Source organism: Lepidochelys kempii, chromosome 14 (genome assembly GCF_965140285.1).
Source record: "Lepidochelys kempii isolate rLepKem1 chromosome 14, rLepKem1.hap1, whole genome shotgun sequence".
Lineage (NCBI taxonomy): Eukaryota > Metazoa > Chordata > Testudines > Cheloniidae > Lepidochelys > Lepidochelys kempii.
In genome coordinates this window covers 38,342,491-38,362,284 of record NC_136393.1, presented here as the reverse complement: position 1 = coordinate 38,362,284, position 19,794 = coordinate 38,342,491, and the positions used below count along the sequence as shown (strand labels likewise).

General features: G+C 45.2%; 1 protein-coding gene and 1 pseudogene across 1 annotated transcript; both read left to right on the top strand.

Moving 5' to 3' along the window:
- The first annotated feature begins 4,722 nt into the window (after positions 1-4,722).
- Positions 4,723-5,660, top strand: LOC140898190 (olfactory receptor 11A1-like; annotated as a pseudogene).
- An 11,999-nt stretch (positions 5,661-17,659) lies between these two features.
- LOC140904499 (olfactory receptor 6N1) lies at positions 17,660-18,616 on the top strand. Its single transcript, XM_073326876.2, has one exon. The coding sequence runs from the start codon at positions 17,660-17,662 to the stop codon at positions 18,614-18,616; it is 957 nt and encodes a 318-aa protein (XP_073182977.2).
- The last annotated feature ends 1,178 nt before the right edge of the window (positions 18,617-19,794 follow it).

Genomic DNA, 19,794 nt, shown 5'->3' with positions numbered 1-19,794 from the left:
GGATCTGAGAACAATGAAAAAACATTCAGTTTTCTTACAAGAAGACTTTTAATAGAAATAGGAGTAAATGGAAGTAAAGAAATCCCCTCTGTAAAATCAGGATAGTAGATACCTTACAGGGTAATTAGATTCAAAACATAGAGAATCCCTCTAGGCAAAAACTTAAGTTACAAAAAAGATACAGACAGAAATAGTTATTCTATTCAGCACAATTCTTTTTTCAGCCATTTAAAGAAATCATAATCTAACACGTACCTAGCTAGATTACTTACTAAAAGTTCTAAGACTCCATTCCTGGTCTATCCCCGGCAAAGGCAGCATATAGACAGACCCACAGACCCTTTGTTTCTCTCCCTCCTCCCAGCTTTTGAAAGTATCTTGTCTCCTCATTGGTCATTTTGGCCAGCGAGGTTACCTTTAGCTTCTTAACCCTTTACAGGTGAGAGGAGTTTTCCTCTGGCCAGGAGGGATTTTAAAGGGGTTTACCCTTCCCTTTATATTTATGACAACATCCCAGTTTAGGGTTTTCACCATTTGAACTTGTATATGGCTGTGAGGTTAAGGGGCCATTACAGTTGGTGAAGCAGCAATGGGAGGGGTTTACACCTTCTCCAGGAACTAACATTCTGGACTTTGTAACCAACCTACAAAACACCCTCCGAACCTCTTTAGCCCTTGCTAAAGAAAACCTACAGGATGCTCAATAAGCGCAAAAAGCCTGGTATGATAAACATGCCAGAGAGCGTTCCTTCAAAGTAGGGGACCAGGTCATGGTCTTAAAGGCGCTCCAGGCCCATAAAATGGAAGCATCATGGGAAGTGCCATTCACAGTCCAGGGGCACCTGGGAGCTGTTGATTATCTCATAGAATTCCCCATCTCCAACCGAAAGCCTAATGTGTACCATATTAATTCTCTAAAGCCCTTTTATTCCAGAGAATTAAAGGTTTGTCCGTGTACAGCCCAGGGAGGAGACGACGCTGAGTGGCCTGAAGGTATCTACTATGAAGGGAAAAGTGCTGGTGGTGTGGAAGAGGTGAACCTCTCCATGACTCTTGGGCGTATGCAGCGACAGCAGATCCAGGAGCTGTGCACTAGATACACGCCAATGTTCTCAGCCACCCCAGGACTGACTGAACGGGCATACCACTCCATTGACACAGGTAATGCTCACCCAATTAAAGTCCAACCTTACCGGGTGTCTCCTCAAGCTAAAACTGCTATAGAACAGGAGATCCAGGATATGCTACAGATGGGTGTAATCTGCCCCTCTCGCAGTGCATGGGCATCTCCAGTGGTTCTAGTTCCCAAACCAGATGGGGAGATACATTTTTGCGTGGACTACCGTAAGCTAAATGCTGTAACTCGCCCAGACAACTATCCAATGCCACGCACAGATGAACTATTAGAGAAACTGGGACGGGCCCAGTTCATCTCTACCATAGACTTAACCAAGGGGTACTGGCAGGCACCACCAGATGAATCTGCCAAGGAAAGGTCAGCCTTCACCACACATCTCGGGCTGTATGAATTTAATGTACTCCCTTTTGGGCTGCGGAATGCATCTGCCACCTTCCAAAGACTTGTAGCTGGTCTCCTAGCGGGATTAGGAGAATATGCAGTCGCCTACCTTGACGATGTGGCCATATTTTCGGATTCCTGGGCAGAACATCTACAAAAAGTCTTTGAGTACATAAGGGAGGCAGGACTAACTGTTAAGGCTAAGACGTGTCAAATAGGCCTAAACAGAGTGACTCACCTTGGACACCAGGTGGGTCAAGGAACTATCAACCCCCTACAGGCCAAAGGGGATGCTATCCAAAAATGGCCTGTCCCAAAGTCAAAGAAACAGGTCCAATCCTTCTTAGGTTTGGCCGGATATTACAGGCAATTTGTACCGCAATACAGCCAAATCGCCGCCCCACTGACAGACCTAACCAAAAAGGAACAGCCAAATTCCGTTCAGTGGACCAAAGAGTGTCAGAAGGCCTTTAACCAGCTTAAAGCGACACTCATGTCTGACCCTGTACTAAGGGCCCCAGACTTTGACAAACTGTTCCTAGTAACCACAGATGCGTCCGAGCGTGGTGTGAGAGCAGTTTTAATACAGGAAGGACCGGATCAAGAATTCCACTCTGTAGTGTTTCTCAGCAAGAAGCTGTCTGAGAGGGAAAGCCACTGGTCAGTCAGTGAAAAAGTATGTTACGCCATTGTCTACGCTCTGGAAAAGCTACACCCATATGTTTGGGGACAGCGTTTCCACCTGCAAACCGACCATGCTGTGCTACAGTGGCTTCATACCACCACAGGAAATAACAAAAACATATTTGGTGGAGTTTAGCTCTCCAAGATTTTGATATCGACATCCAACACATCTCAGGAGCTTCTAACAAAGTGGCGGATGCACTCTCCCGTGAAATTTTCCAGAATCAACTGGTTAAAATCGTCCTTGACATGTGGAAAATATTGTTAGTCTTTATGTACTTGGTAGTACATTTAGAGGTGCATGTGTCTTATTAACTCTGTTTTCTCCTAGAGCTCCAGGAAGAAATCACAGCCAGTGTTTCACCCTATCTGTGATTTGGGGAGCATGTCATAAATATAAAGGGAAGGGTAAACCCCTTTAAAATCCCTCCTGGCCAGAGGAAAAACCCTTTCACCTGTAAAGGGTTAAGAAGTTACGATAACCTTGCTGGCACCTGACCAAAATGACCAATGAGGAAATAAGATACTTTCAAAGCTGGAGCGGGGGAGAAACAAAGGTTCTCTCCGTCTGTGTGATGTTTTTTTGCCAGGAACAGAAAAGGAATGGAGTCTTAGAACTTAGTAAGTAATCTAGCTAGATATGCGTTAGATTCTGTTTTGTTTAAATGGCTGATAAAATAAGCTGTGCTGAATGGAATGTATATTCATAGAATCATAGAATATCAGTGTTGCAAGCGACCTCAGGAGGTCATCTAGTCCAACCCCCTGCTCAAAGCAGGACCAATCCCCAGTCAATCAATATTCCTGTTTTTGTGTCTTTTTGTAACTTAAGGTTTTGCCTAGAGGGATTCTCTGTTTTGAATCTGATTACCCTGTAAGGTATTTACCATCCTGATTTTACAGAGGTGATTTTTACTTTTTCTTCCATTAAAATTCTTCTTTTAAGAACCTGATTGGGTTTTCATTGTTCTTAAGATCCAAGGGTTTGGGTCTGTGTTCACCTATGCAAATTGGTGAGGATTTTTATCAAGGCTTCCCCAGGAAAGGGGGTGTAGGGTTTGGGAGGATTTTTGCGGGAGAAAGAAGTTTCCAAGCAGGCTCTTTCCCTGTTATATATATTTATTAGACGCTTGGTGGTGGCAGCAATAGAGTCCAAGGGCAAAAGGTAAAATAGCTTGTACCTTGGGGAAGTTTTAACCTAAGCTGGTAAAAATAAGCTTAGGGGGTTTATCATGCAGGTCCCCACATCTGTACCCTAGAGTTCAGAGTCCGGAAGGAACCTTGACACAGGGCATGAATGTGGTTTGTGAATATTAGAGGGACAAGGTGGGTGAGGTAATATCTTTTATTGGACCAACTCCTGTTGGTGAACAAGAGAAGCTTTTGAGCTACACAGAGCTCTTCAGGTGAATATTAAGAGTTTTAGCCTTTCCTTCCCACTGCAGCGCCAGTCAGTGTTCATAGCACCTTTTCACAGAGATGGAGCATGAGATTCATGCCTTGTGACAGGTCCTCAGTTGGGGAACTGTCCCAATGACAAAAATGGAGCTACCTTGATTTACACCAGCTGAGGATCTGGCTCAGTGTGTGCCCCAATGGGTGGCGAGTGGTGATAGAGTCTTACTAACCCAGATCACACATGCCAGATTGTTTCTAGACTCCGAGTTTAGGGACAGCATCTTTTCCCCCCTCCCCCACCCCACTCCAGTGCCTTTCCTGTTCCTGTATCATCCCACACTCATTATGGAGTGGGGAGGGTCATTCCCCAGTTAGGGTTGCACAACAGCCTGGTTTTACCCCTTCCTAAGATCCACCCTCCAAAGAGCTGTATTTTATGACGGCTACATAGCTACTGTTGGGAAACAGAAAAGGCACTGCCAGTCCCTCACCATGTTCCCATCACCACCACAGGCACTAAGGGAGAATTTACTCCACTTCATAATTTATGGCATGAACTGATCTCTTGTGAGGGGGTGAAAATTATTCCTTCTCCTACAGGGCACTGAAATGCTGAATATACCAGGATATAGTGTTAGAATTAATGGAAAGAAATCTAACAGCAGGACGGTGCCTAAGAACTCTAGACCACATTGAAAAATCTCAGTCCAAGATTTTAGTTGATGCTTGATTTTGACTCATAAGACATGGCATGATTCTGGCCATTGCCAGAAACGAAATACAGCATTTAAGCATCATTGTTAAGCTCTAGTATGTCAGACAGAGAAATGATCTGATCTGTCATATCAGTATGTGGCTACGAGACAAATGGGCTGTTATAGTAGTCACTGGTATCCGTGTCAAACACCCTCTTGCCCATCAGAGCAATGTTCTGTCCTCAGACTCAGTTTCCTGGCACTTGGCTCTGAAATCTAAATTTAGTCTTAAAATTTCAGCCTGTAACCAGGAGAGGAAGGGGAGTTTCTGAATATTTATGGAATTAATTCATGAGATTTGATTAACTTTGAACTCTGTGTCCTTCCAATTCAGTAGCACAGATTTATTGTTCCTAGACACAACCAATGGCAGACTGCAGAAACCAAACAGCCATCACTGAATTCTTCCTCCTGGGATTCGGGGATCTCCCTGACCTGCAAATTCTTCTCTTCCTGATGTTCCTACTGATCTACATGGCAACCATGGTTGGGAACACCCTCATCGTGGTGCTCGTTGTGGCTGATCAGCACCTTCACACCCTCATTTACTTCTTCCTGGGGAATTTGTCATGCCTGGAGATCTGCTACACCTCAGCCATCGTGCCCCAGATGCTGGCCAGTCTCCTGACTGGGGACAGAACCATCTCAGTCAGTGGCTGCATCACACAACTGTATTTCTTTGGTTCTCTGGCGGCTACAGAATGCTGTCTCCTAGCAGCGATGTCTTATGATCGGTATTTAGCGATATGTAAACCCCTGCACTATTCAACTCTTATGAATACTGGGTTTTTCGTCCAGTTGGCTGCTGGGTCCTGGTTAAAGCTTGTTTGGCTACTACTATCTTTGTTTTATTCCTATCACAGTTAACATTCTATGGCCCGAATGACACTGACCATTTCTATTGTGATGTCATCCCACCTATAGAGCTCTCCTGCAGTGACACACACTGGTTAGTATCCTGTGTATTCACCCTGCCTCCATTCCTACTAACCCTGACATCCTACCTGTGTATCATTGCCAGCATCCTGAGAATCCCTTCCACCACCAGTAGGCAAAAGGCCTTTTCCACCTGCTCCTCTCATCTCATTGTGGTGACAATTTTCTATGGAACCCTAATGATTGTCTACATGCTACCGAAACGTGATACACTGAGAGACCTAAACAAAGTGCTCCCTCTTTGCTACACGGTCCTGACTCCCCTGGTAAACCCCCTCATCTACAGCCTGAGAAACAGAGAGGTCAAGGAAGCTTTGAGGAAAGCATTCAGTAAATGTGGCTTTTGCAAAAACATGCAGAGACTCTGAGATAATAACTTAGCTTTGAAAACCTCAGGCTGTCTGGGTGATTTCAGCAATCATCCCCCATTAAAATTAAGTTGAAAAGTCCTAGTGAAAATCTCAGCACTCAGTGCTGTCCATCTCAGTGGAAGGACCAGGGAGGGAGGGAGGTGGCCATAACCATGTTCCCATCATGGAGTTATGGGCACTAGGCAGAATGGAAACAAAATTGTAACCAATTGTTTAGATCTTTTAAAAAGCCATTCTTGATCAAAATAAATGTTTGGACAATAAAACTAGTAACTCCTTGTGCAGCAGAGATGGGAACGTAAGGCTGGGAAATCTGCCACCCCTGAAATTGTTCTTATTACCATCATAACCATCTGCAAACCAACCATCTTCACTGAACTCACAGAGGCCGGAGGCAAGCAACCAGGCCCCAGCAGTGACCTCTGGACACTTCACCAGGAACAGCGTTATAGCTCTTATCTGGGCTATACCTGGCTGTGACCAGCTCCGGGAAAGCGACAGCTCCAGGCTCTTCGGGCCCTTGGAGGCAGGGAGGTTGGGCAAACAAAGAGGTAGACTCACACGTCAGGTCCACTGGGACTGTCCAGGCCCAGCTGGGGGTTTGCCAGGGCACCCGTAGAACTGAGCCCGTTCCGGGGGTCGGGTCTGTCAAACGGTCACTGACGAGGGACTCTGCTCATGGCCCTGCAGGGCACCAGCTGCTCTGCTTCCCCCAGCTGCACAGAGCAGTTGAAAGGGAGGGGACCTGTTACAATGAGCGTCCCCAAAACTAACTGCAACAAGCCCAATGTCCAACAGGGCTAGTTCTGAGGGCACAGTGTCTAGTCAGCCCCAGGTACCCCAGGCAGCTCTGCTCCACACAGGGCCCTTTCCTCAGGGGGTGAGGCAACTTACGGTGAGAGGAAGCGGCGACCACCTACCAACGGGCAGAACTCCTGTGATGCCAAACACGGCAGTGCTGGCTCAGTCACTGGGAGCACGTCAGGGCTTGGCCAGAGGTCGGGGAGCTGGGCACCAGTGAGAATTGTAGGGCTCCGACTCTGCAGAAAGGATTTCCCAAGGGACCTGACGGAGCTAGTCACCCAAATCTCTTTTAAATGGGAGATGGACGCCTATCTCCTTAAACGTCTCTGAGAATCTCAGCCTGGAGAGCCACTGGGATTCTGTCATGGTAGCTTCAATCTATGCATTTCCATTGGAAACAGAACCCACATCAACTGAAAGGCACTGGATGGATGGGAAACCCCTGCTAAACCATGCTACATGGCAGAGGGGCATTGCTGGCACATGATGGCACATATCACATTGGTAGATGTGCAGGTGAACGAGCCTCTGATAGTGTGGCTGATGTGATTAGGCCCTATGATGGTGTCCCCTGAATAGATATGTGGACACAGTTGGCAACAGGCATGTGAAGTAGTTATGGGTGAGGACAAAGTCACAAAGTTCAGCCACCAGGTTTGCCGTGACATTTTCGGGGATACTGTTCCTGACGACTTGTAGTCCATCTTTGTGTGGAATGTTGGTGTAGAGGGCTTCTACATCCATAGTGGCTAGGATCGTGTTTTCAGGAAGATCACCGATGGATTGTAGTTTCCTCAGGAAGTCAGTGGTGTCTCGAAGATAGCTGGGAGTGCTGGTAGCGTAAGGCCTGAGGAGGGAGTGTTTGAGGACAATGTATACCTTCAAAACAGCGTCACTGCTACGGGTACCCGCATGACCCCACAGTATGCCAACATTTTCATGGCTGATTTAGAACAAAGCTTCCTCAGCTCTCGTCCCCTAATGCCCCTACTCTACTTGTGCTACATTGATGATATCTTCATCATCTGGACCCATGGAAAAGAAACCCTTGAGGAATTCCACCATGATTTCAACAATTTCCATCCCACCATCAACCTCAGCCTGGACCAGTCCACACAAGAGATCCACTTCCTGGACACTACAGTGCTAATAAGCAATGGCCACATAAACACCACCCTATACCGGAAACCTACTGACCACTATGCTTACCTACATGCCTCCAGCTTTCACCCAGACCACACCACACGATCCATTGTCTACAGCCAAGCTCTACGATACAACCGCATTTGCTCCAACCCCTCAGACAGAGACAAACACCTACAAGATTCGAGCATTCTTACAACTACAATACCCACCTGCTGAAGTGAAGAAACAGATTGACCGAGCCAGAAGAGTACCCAGAAGTTACCTACTACAGGACAGGCCCAACAAAGAAAATAACAGAACGCCACTAGCCATCACCTTCAGCCCCCAACTAAAACCTCTCCAACGCATCATCAAGGATCTACAACCTATCCTGAAGGATGACCCATCACTCTCACAGATCTTGGGAGACAGGCCAGTCCTTGCGTACAGACAGCCCCCCCAACCTGAAGCAAATACTCACCAGCAACCACACCCCACACAACAAAAACACTAACCCAGGAACCTATCCTTGCAACAAAGCCTGTTGCCAACTGTGTCCACATATCTATTCAGGGGACACTATCATAGGGCCTAATCACATCAGCCACACTATCAGAGGCTCGTTCACCTGCATATCTACCAATGTGATATATGCCATCATGTGCCAGCAATGCCCCTCTGCCATGTACATTGGCCAAACTGGACAGTCTCTACATAAAAGAATAAATGGACACAAATCAGACTTCAAGAATTATAACACTTAAAAACCAGTTGGAGAACACTTCAATCTCCCTGGTCACTCAATTACAGACCTAAAAGTGGCAATTCTTCAACAAAAAAACTTCAAAAACAGACTCCAACGAGAGACTGCTGAATTGGAATTCATTTGCAAACTGGATATAATTAACTTAGGTTTGAATAAAGAGTGGGAATGGATGTGTCATTACACAAAGTAAAACTATTTCCCCATGTTTATTTCCCCTCCTACTGTTCTTGTAAAGTGCTGGAAATGGCGCACCTTGATTATCACTACAATAGGTTCCCCCCCACCCCCCACCCCGCACCGGCTCTCCTGCTGGTAATAGCTTAATAGCTCACCTTACCTGATCACTCTTGTTACAGTCTGTATGGTAAGAAGAAAAGGAGTACTTGTGGCACCTTAGAGACTAACAAATTGTTTCATGTTCTCTGTGTATATAAAATCTCCCCACTTGCAGACATCTGATGAAGTGAGCTGTAGCTCACGAAAGCTTATGCTCTAATAAATTTGTTAGTCTCCAAGGTGCCACAAGTCCTCCTTTTCTTTTTAAGAATGGGAAAGAGGCAGCTATAGTGAGAAGAATCCACCATAGGAGAGAAGAGCAACAGGCTGTCATGCTGGGAAATCGACTCTAGATGGCAGCAGAGTAGAGGAAATGGGGCGGGGGTGGGGGGCAACAGAAATACTGACTCGTGACCAATAGAGTTCAGTAGCCAATACAATAATGGGAAAGTTATACTGTAAAATGGCTGCTAGGTGGCAGCATGTTGTAAGAGTGAGACACGGGCCACTATTTTCAAAAATGCCCATTAGATGGCAGCATCTCTTGAATACTAATTTAGGGCGGTGCAAGTACATGATAACTGGCCATCACCTTGGACAGGCATCTCCCAAAAATGTAAGCTGGTGTTTGTCCATGTTCTAAAATATTTTCCACAAAGGATCATTACGCTAAAACGTGATGTAGAATGGGACTTGTATAATTGCAACTCACAGTGGGCATTGTTAGCTACAACGCTTTGGAGACACAAAATGAACCAAGTGGGAAAAAGGTCAAAGTGGGACCATTTTGAAAAGCACGAAGAGAGAATACAACTATGAGAGAGCATTTACACTTTTTAAATCGAAGGGGAAGCCCATTTTCTGTCCCTTCAGGTAACTGCAGGTCTCTACTGAGAAAGTCCCATTTCTGCAGAATGATGAAAGACAAGAACCTCAGTGGAACTGGAGTCTTGTCTGCCAAACCCTGAAGAGCTCTGTGTGTCGAAAACATGTCTCTCACCAGCAGAAGTTGGTCCAATAAAAGGTATTACCTCACCCACCTGGTCTCAAACCCTGAGAAATGAGTTCATCGACTCCAGTGTGAGCTGTCCTACGAATAGAGGTGAGCACCCAATTCCAAACTGCTGCTGCTTTGCATTTATATATCACCTTCCGAACCGGGGTATTAAAGTGCTTGAGTAATTAAGCATGAGCAATTTAAGATTCACCTTCTGTGAAGAATGTGGGAAGTATCTGTATTCATTTTTACGATACATAGTCTGTGTCAGGATGCTGGGCAAAGGTAGGTAGGACAAGTGTTAGGAGCTGGAGATCCCGGAACTGAAGCCAGGGGTCAGAGTCAGTATCAGGGTCAAGAGTCAAGCCGAGGGTCAGAGCCGGAGGCAGAATCAGGAATTATTTTCCCCTTCATTTCATTTGCCTACAGTTCTTGCCATTCCTTCCTTAGCTCACTTTTGATTAGGTGTTTAAATTCCACTTTGCTTAAGGGGATCCCGAGGTCAACTTGTTTGCGATTAATAACACTTTTTGCCAGCCAATTCGTTGCCTGCTATCCCTGTCTGCACCAGGATCCATGTGATTACGTTGGTTATATCCAGTTCCACCAGTCTGGCTGTTAGCAGTAATATATCATTAAGAGAATCATTTCTGCTGTCAGACTCACCACTGTGAGTTGACTGCTGCAGCCCTGATAAGGAGTCAGACAGGATGGCCACAGCAGCTGGCCACACATCTAAAGCACGATTTAGTGCTAGCATAATCCCTGTGTATCTCAGCCATAAAGACGGATACAAAGTTAGCCATACAGCTTTCTTGAGTCCGAGTGAGGGCACACAGGAAGCTGTTCCCACTCTGTTCTTCCTCTTTGGAACCCTCTGTATGTATCTGTCAATAGTGTCCCCACTTATAGAAAATCAATATAATTGTGACATCTTGTCTATCATTCTTTTATTGATTTCATTATATAATTCCACGTCTTTCCCGACCGGGGGTGATTTTCTAAGGATAGACTATTTTCCCATAGCTATACATTTTGGTCTCTTTCAATCCCTTCTTTTCATGAAGATCAGCTATCCACTTCTGTACCTTATTTACATGGGGAATGTTGACTTTTTGTCTGAACCGGTTAGCTTAATGCTATCTTCACTATTATCTCGTACTTTGACCCAAAAGGGTTGAGTCTGGGAGCTTCGTTCTAAGAGTCAGCAGCAGCTGATGGAAATGCGTATATCTGTAGTACAGAGATACAGTAATGAAGTCACCACCTGATATGCAATGCCTGTGTGTGGATATAATCTAGTTCGGATTTGTATTCATTGCTGACCCAAAGGCCGGGCATCCATACTCAATAACTGGTCTAATTAGTGCTCTGTATAGCATTGCCACCATTTTCATATCCACTCCCCAGGATGTTCCAAAGGTATTTGACTTTTGCACTTATCTAATATTTTCAGTATGGTCCCTCCAAGTGAGCTTGTTATCAAATATCACACCGAAAGAATTTGTAATGTCAGTACATTTATCTATTGGTCATATAGCTATAACTTTACATCTTTTTGGCTTTTCCATGTTGTGAGGATCATTCCCTTAGTTCTGTCTATGAGAATTTGAAGGCCCACCTCTTCCCCATTCTGCACTTCTCTTAAGTGCATCATCATTCTTTTGGTGGCACTTTCAAGGTTTTTGCTTTTGATCCATATGGCACAGTCAGCAAACATGATCCCTATTCCTATCCTCATCTCTTCAGGGCGATCATTTATCATGATGTTAAAGAGGGCTGGCGTAACTACACTGCTCTGTGGAGTTTCACTTGCAATTTACTATATGTTAAGGAAAGCTTTCTCCAGTTGGACTTGTACAGTTCTTTTGCCTAAGAAGTTCCTTATCCATCTGTACATTCTTCCTATGTTACCCATTGAGGCCACTTTATGAAGTAGTTCCTCTCTCCAGAACACATTGTAGGCTTTTTCTATGCCCAGGAATATTAGTATAATGAATTCTATGATTCTCATGCTTTTTTGTGCTTCTGTCTCTATCCTGACAACGTGGTCAATCACACTCCCACCTCACTGGAGCCCACTTTGTGTTTTATCTATAAACCTTCTTCTTTCTAGGTGTGCTACTGTTCTCTCCCTTACTATACTTTCCATGGTTTTACCTAAGCCACACTAAAGTTTACATTTAAAATATCCACATCCTTCTCCCATCCCACCTCTTCATCTCATAATTATCCTTAATGTTCTTTTCTTCTCCCTAATTTGTAACCGCTGATATTTATCATTACTGACTTTTTGAAACATGGTGGCCAGAGTTTCTGCTTTTCTTTTGTTAGAGCTTATTACTCCATGCCCCGCAACTGGAAGACTTGGTGTTACGTGACTCTTACTCTTTATTCCATTCATTTCCCTAGTTTGTTTATATATAATCTTTGCTGTATTGGTATTTTTACTTACTTCCCCATGTTATGGTGTCCAGCTCTCTCTTTTTGCCCTTTTTATAGCCCTTTGTGAAACTACCTTACTTTTTTATATTTCATTAAGTCCATTACTTAAGGATTTTTTTGCTGTCTTATATGACTTATTCCTTTCCCTAATTACCATTTCATATTCCCTGTTCCACCATGGTACACTTCCCCTATCTTCAGGCAGTGCTGGCATCCTAGGAATAGCTAGGCTGGCTGTCTTTATGATTCCTTTATTAATATTACTACAGAATTCCTCAATATCTTCACAGATACATTACTTACTCACATATTGCTCACTTCTCTTTCCAAAGATTTTTCCAGTTTGCTTTTTTAAGATTCCAAGTGGGGATATCCTTTTCCTTGAGATGTAATTAATGTCAGGACCTGGTCACTAGCCATTCCCACCCCTCTGTCAATTTCACAGCTGCATTCACTCGCTATGGTCCCAGATCCAGACATGAGAAGCTTCCCTCAGCTGTATTGAACCTGGTAGGCGCTCCATCACTTATTGCTAAATTATTCTCTTCAAAGATTTGCTCTGAACATTTTCCATGTTTTTCTTACTTCCCTGCAATCAGTTGTGACTATTCAGATCACCACAGACAATGAGTGGGCATGTGACACTTGCAATGAATTCTTTCAGGTCCATAGCCTCTAGTTTCCTGCATGGGTTATAAACATGATAAAGTCTTAGAGATGTAGAATTGTTTTGTATTGGTATCTCAATAGCATTATCCTTGATATTTAGCTTTCTAATCTCTACTTCAAGGTACTTCAGGTTCTCCTTAGTAAAAGGGTATCCGTCCCCACCTTTTCCATTTCTCTATGATGTCCATATAGACCATATCCTGGGATTTTATAGTCTCATTTTTCTATTCGCCAAGTCTTGTATGCATATTAGATCAGGCTTTGTTTTCATACCAAAAATATTGGTCTTTAATTCCTACCCATGTGCTATTAAGCTGCGGGCATTCAAGCTGAAAATCTGTTTCTGACCGTCCATAGTAGTTTCACTGAGGAAAGTCTGAAGTTGTTCCACTGACAGGTTGCTAGGCTGCAGCTTTAATTATAATTCTCATTTTCTGTTTTCTTTCCTGTTTGAGAACTACAATTGATTACATCAACCATTACTGCAATGAATCTCTTTTCATCCCAACGTTACTCATTCCCTCCCATTAATTTGTTGCAGGCTATTGCCTTTCCTCACATCAGGTTCTCTTTTAGGTATCTCCTAACAGCTTCTGCACAGGACATGTTATTAGCAACTTGGGTTTCTTGTAGTTCTCTAGCTTGCTCCCCTCAGTACAGCTTGCATATTCTGAGCTGTGTTTCCCCCACAGTTGCAACATTTTTGTTCTGTCCCTTCCACACAGTCATCCTGTGAATGGTCACCTCCACACTTACTGCACTTTATTTTCCCATTGGAATTATTTGCAACATGACCAAATCTCTGGCCGCTGTAGCATCTCACAGAAAGAGGACTATAGGACTTTGATACCCTAAAGTTACTCTGATATTCTGGACTATCTGGTCACATCCCTCCCTTAAAATGTGACCAGCACAGCTGTCAAGCACTTGCTATCACTGCCTCTTCTGCTAATTAGCCTCTTAGCACTTATCACCTTATCTCCACCTATTCCTTGCTTTCTTTCCTGAAATTTCATTTGGCACCCAGATACTACCCATCTTGTTTCTGTGAGGAATTTGGGTAGCTGACAACTTATTTGTATTTTACTTAGCACCTTTGTCTTAAGGAGTGTCCCTACTTGGTCTTTTTTTTTACATTCCACTAATGAGTCTCCAGCAGGTACCATCTTAGCTCTTGCTCTGTCTCCAGCACTTTTTTGATCCCCTCTGCCATTCTCAGGGGGTTGATATCTCCTATCTTTATGTCCTTATCTACGGATTTTACTGTTAGGTAATTTCCCCCCATTTCCCTTTCCTGCCCTCCTATTTGCTGGTCCTTCTTCTGGGTGCAGAGAATCTCCCCTTTTCTTTTTCCTTGCTGGCATCCAGTCTTCGTCAATGCTTTCCCTGTACTCATGGTCTAGCCTGGTTTCAGTTTCATTTCTCTCATCCATCTCACTCTGCCCAGCCAGCCACCGAGCCAGCACCCCACAGTCACCACTGAAACAGCCTTTCTTCAACCAGAGCCTGGACACTTCCTTTTACACCCCATCGCTTTATATAGGGTCAAGGAGCCAATCAGGGATAGCTAAGACCACTGTCAGTCAGATCACATGAGGCGGAACTTCCCCTGCTGTTAAACCACTGCAGATTGTGTGTTGCAAGGAACAATCAAATTACAAAGGTAGCAATGTGGGGATGTTTGTTGCCTGGTAGTCCTATAGACCCACTAGGCCTTACATCATCTCTTCTAGGGGTGCTGCCCAGACAGGCTCTTCTAGGAGGATGATGGTATGCTTGGCAGATAAGGGAAGCTTGACTATCAAATCCACAGTAATAATCACCTAGAGTCTAGATAGGGTGTCTGAAGGTGCTGAGGGGCGCCTTCTTACTAACTAAAGGAGGAAGTGGTCTTGGGGAATAGAGCATCCAGGAAAATATAGGGCTTGAGGATGCACACCAGCTGGGTATGGTCAGGGAGGTATTCCCCTTTTCAGGACAGGGCATTGGCTGCCTTGTTCTGGTGACAGGTGATGGTAAAATAAAAGTGTGTGAACAACAGGGCCCACTGAAGCTGTCTTTGGTTCAGCGCCTTTGCCCTACGGAGATAGTCCAAGATTTTAGGATCTGTGTATACCTGTATTGGGTGTTGGGCACCTTCAAGGTGGTGGTGCCATTCCCCGAAGGTGGCTTTGATTGCTAGAAGCTCCGTATCTAAAATCTCATAATTTTGTTCTGCTGGGTGTGAGTTTCCGAGAATAATAAGCACAAGGGAACAGGTGCTGTTGGGGGCCTGATTCTTGGGGAAGTATGGTCCCAATTGCAACATTAGATGCATCAGTCTCACTGACAAAGGCCCGCATTGGGTCAGGATGGATCAAGACTGGAGCACTGGTGAAGGACATCTTGAGCTGGTCGAACACCTGTTGAGCCTCCGGAGAGTAGGTGAAAGAGGCGTGTTTGGGGAGGAGCACTGTCAATGGGGCTATCTGGTCTGAAAACCCAGGCATGAAGTGCCTATAAAAATTAGCAAACCCAAGGAAGCACTGCAGCTCCTTGATGTTCCAGGGGTGCCACCCAGGTCCGAACAGTATTCACCTTCCTGGGGTCCATTTTGAGGCCCTCGGAGACAGGATGTAACCCAACTACTTCACGGAGTGTTGGTCAAAGCTGCCCAATTGTGTTCGCACCATGGGAAGTTCTCTCCGAGGGCTGTCAACCTGTTCAGGTGTGTTTAGTGCCCCTTGCAACATGCTGGGTAGGGGGTGACCCACTGCCTCCATGTCCCACAGGGCTGGCCTTGTACAAGTGTGAGGGGTGGTCCAGGAAAACTTCCAGAATCCTTGGCAAAGGTAGGCAGGACTAGTGGCAGGAGCTTGGGATCCCAGAACTGAAGCCAGGAGTCAGAGCCAGTGTCAGGGTCAAGCTGAGGGTCAAGCAAAAATCAGAGTCAGAGTTAAGCCAAGGGTCAGAGCCAAAGACAGAGTCAGGATTGGGATGTGGGTCAAACCCAGGTTTTGACCTTTAATCGTATTTGTTACTCTTCTCTGAACTTTCTCCAATTTGTCCACATCTTTCCTGAAATGTGGTGCCCAGGAGTGGAAGAATTACTTCTCGTGTCTTGCCTACAACACACCTGCTAATACATCCCAGAATTATATTTGCTTTTTTTGCAACAGTGTTACACTGTTGACTCATATTTAGCTTGTGATCCACAATGACCCCCAGATCCCTTTCCACAGTACTTCTTCCTTCTGCACTCATTTCCCATTTGGTATGTGTGCAACTGATTGTTCCTTCCTAAGTGGAGTACGTTGCATTTGTCCTTATTGAATTTCATCCTATTTACTTCAGACCATTTCTTCAGTTTGTCCAGATCATTTTGAATTTTAATCCTATCCTCCAAAACACTCACAACCCCTCCCAGCTTGGTATTGTCCGCAAACTTTATAAGTGTACTCTCTATGCCATTATCTAAATTGTTGATGAAGATATTGAACAGAACCCGACCCAAAACATATCCCTGTGGGACCCCACTCATTATGCCCTTCCAGCATGACTGTGAACCACTGATAACTCCTCTCTGGGAATGGTTTTCCAACCAGTTATGCACCCACCTTAGAGTAGCTCCATCTAGGTTGTATTTCCCTAGTTTGTTTATGAGAAGGTCATGAGAGACAGTATCAAAAGCCTTACTAAAGTCAAGATATACCACATCTACCGCTTCCCGCCATCCACAAGGCTTGTTACCCTGTCAAAGAAAGCTATCAGGTTGGTTTGACATGCTTTGTTCTTGACAAATCCATGCTGACTGTTACTTATCACCTCATTATCTTCTAGCTGTTTGCAAACTGATTGCTTAATTATTTGCTCCATTACCTTTCCGGGTACAGAAGTTAAGCTGACTGGTCTGTAATTCCCTGGGTTGTCCTTATTTCCCTTTTTATAGATGGGTACTATATTTGCCCTTTTCCAGTCTTCTGGTATGTCTCCGGTCTTCCATGAATTTTCAATGGGGTGGCGAGTGGTGATAGAGTCTTACTAGCCCGGATCACACATGCCAGATTGTTTCTAGACTTTGAGTTTAGGGAAAGCATTTTTTTTCACCCAGTGCCTTTCCTGTATTATCATCCCACACTCATTATGAAGTGGGGAGGGTCATTTCCCAGTTAGGGTTGTACATCAGCCTGGTTTTGCACCTTCTTAAGATCCACCCTCCAAAGAGCTGTATTTTATGACTGCTACATAGCTACTGTTGGGAATCAGAAAAGGCACTGCCAGTCCCTCAACATGTTCCCATCACCACCACAGGCACCAAGGGAGAATTTACTCCACTTCATAATTTATGGCATGAACTGATCTCTTGTGAGGGGGTGAAAATTATTCCTTCTCCTACAGGGCACTGAAATGCTGAATATACCAGTATATATTGTTAGAATTAATGGAAAGAAATCTAACAGCAGGACGTTGCCTAAGAACTCTAGACCACATTGAAAAATCTCAGTCCAAGATTTTAGTTGATGTTTGATTTTGACTCTTAAGACATGGAATGATTCTGGCCATTGCCAGAAGTGAAATACAGCATTTAAGCATCTTTGTTAAGCTCTGGTATGTCACTAGAAAGGATATGATAGACAGAGAAATGATCTGATCTGTCATATCAGTATGTGGCTACCAGATAAATGGGCTTTTATAGTAATCACTGATATCCGTGTCGAACACCCTCTTCCCCATCAGAGCAATGTTCTGTCCTCGGACTCAGTTTCCTAGCACTTTGCTCTGAAATCTAAACTTAGCCTTAAAATTTCAGCCTGTAACCAGGAGAGGGAGGGATTTTCTGAATATTTATGGAATTAATTCACAAGATTTGATTAACTTTTAACTCTGTGTCCTTCCAATTCAGTCGCACAGATTTATTGTTCCTAGACTCAACCAATGGCAGACTGCAGAAACCAAACAGCCATCACTGAATTCTTCCTCCTGGGATTCGGGGATCTCCCTGACCTGCAAATTCTTCTCTTCCTGATGTTCCTAGTGATCTACATGGCAACCGTGGCTGGGAACACCCTCATTGTGGTGCTCGTTGTGGCTGACCAGCATCTTCACAGCCCCATGTACTTCTTCCTGGGGAATTTGTCCTGCGTAGAGACCTGCTACACCTCAGCCATCGTGCCCCAGATGCTGGCCAGTCTCCTGACTGGGGACAGAACCATCTCAGTCAGTGGCTGCATCATACAACTGTATTTCTTTGGTTCTCTGGTGGCTACAGAATGCTGTCTCCTAACAGCGATGTCTTATGATCGGTATTTAGCGATATGTAAACCCCTGCACTATTTAACTCTTATGAATATCAGGTTTTCCTTCCAGTTGGCTGCTGTCTCCTGGTTAAATGGTTTTTTGGGTATTACCATCTTTGTCTTATTCCTATCACAGTTAATATTCTGTGGCCCAAATGAAATTGACTATTTCTATTGTGATGCCCTCCCACTGATAGAGCTCTCCTGCAGTGACACCCACCAGGTCATATTGGTGGATTTCATACTAGCCTGTGTATTCACCCTGCCTCCATTCCTACTAACCCTGACGTCCTACATGTGCATCATTGCCACCATCCTGAGAATCCCTTCCACCACCGGGAGGCAAAAGGCCTTTTCCACCTGCTCCTCTCACCTCATTGTGGTGACAATTTTCTATGGAACCCTAATTACTGTCTACATGCTACCAAAACGTGATACACTGAGAGACCTAAACAAAGTGCTCTCTCTTTGCTACACGGTCCTGACTCCCCTGGTAAACCCCCTCATCTACAGCCTGAGAAACAGAGAAGTCAAGGAAGCTTTGAGGAAAGCATTCAGTAAATGTGGCTTTCGCAAAAACGTGCAGAGACTCTGAGATAACTTAGCTTTGAAAACCTCAGGCTGTCTGGGTGATTTCAGCAATCATCCCCCATTAAAATTAAGTTGAAAAGTCCTAGTGAAAATCTCAGCACTCAGTGTTGTCCTTCTCAGTGGAAGGACCAGGGAGGGAGGTGGCCATAACCATGTTCCCATCATGGAGTTATGGGCACTAGGCAGAATGGAGACAAAATTGTAACCAATTGTTTAGATCTTTAGAAAAGCCATTCTTGATCAAAATAAGTGTTTGGACAATAAAAATAGTAACTCCTTGTGCAGCAGAGTTGGGAATGTAAGCCTGGGAAATCTGCCACCCCTGAAATTGTGCATATTACCGTCATAACCCTCTGCAAACCAACCATCTTCACTGAACTCACAGAGGCCGGAGGCAAACAACCAGGCCCCAGCAGTGACCTCTGGACACTTCACCAGGAACAGCGTTATAGCTCTTATCTGGGCTACACCCGGCTGTGACCAGCTCCGGGAAAGCGACAGCTCCAGGCTCACCGGGCCCTTGGAGGCAGGGAGGTTGGGCAAACAAAGAGGTAGACTCACACATCAGGTCCACTGGGACTGTCCAGGCCCAGCTGGGGGTTTGCCAGGGCACCCGTAGAACTGAGCCCGTTCCGGGGGTCGGGTCTGTCAAACGGTCACTGACGAGGGACTCTGCTCATGGCCCTGCAGGGCACCAGCTGCTCTGCTTCCCCCAGCTGCACAGAGCAGTTGAAAGGGAGGGGACCTGTTACAATGAGCGTCCCCAAAACTAACTGCAACAAGCCCAATGTCCAACAGGGCTAGTTCTGAGGGCACAGTGTCTAGTCAGCCCCAGGTACCCCAGGCAGCTCTGCTCCACACAGGGCCCTTTCCTCAGGGGGTGAGGCAACTTACGGTGAGAGGAAGCGGTGACCACCTACCAACGGGCAGAACTCCTGTGATGCCAAACACGGCAGTGCTGGCTCAGTCACTGGGAGCACGTCAGGGCTTGGCCAGAGGTCGGGGAGCTGGGCACCAGTGAGAATTGTAGGGCTCCGACTCTGCAGAAAGGATTTCCCAAGGGACCTGACGGAGCTAGTCACCCAAATCTCTTTTAAATGGGAGATGGACGCCTATCTCCTTAAACGTCTCTGAGAATCTCAGCCTGGAGAGCCACTGGGATTCTGTCATGGTAGCTTCAAT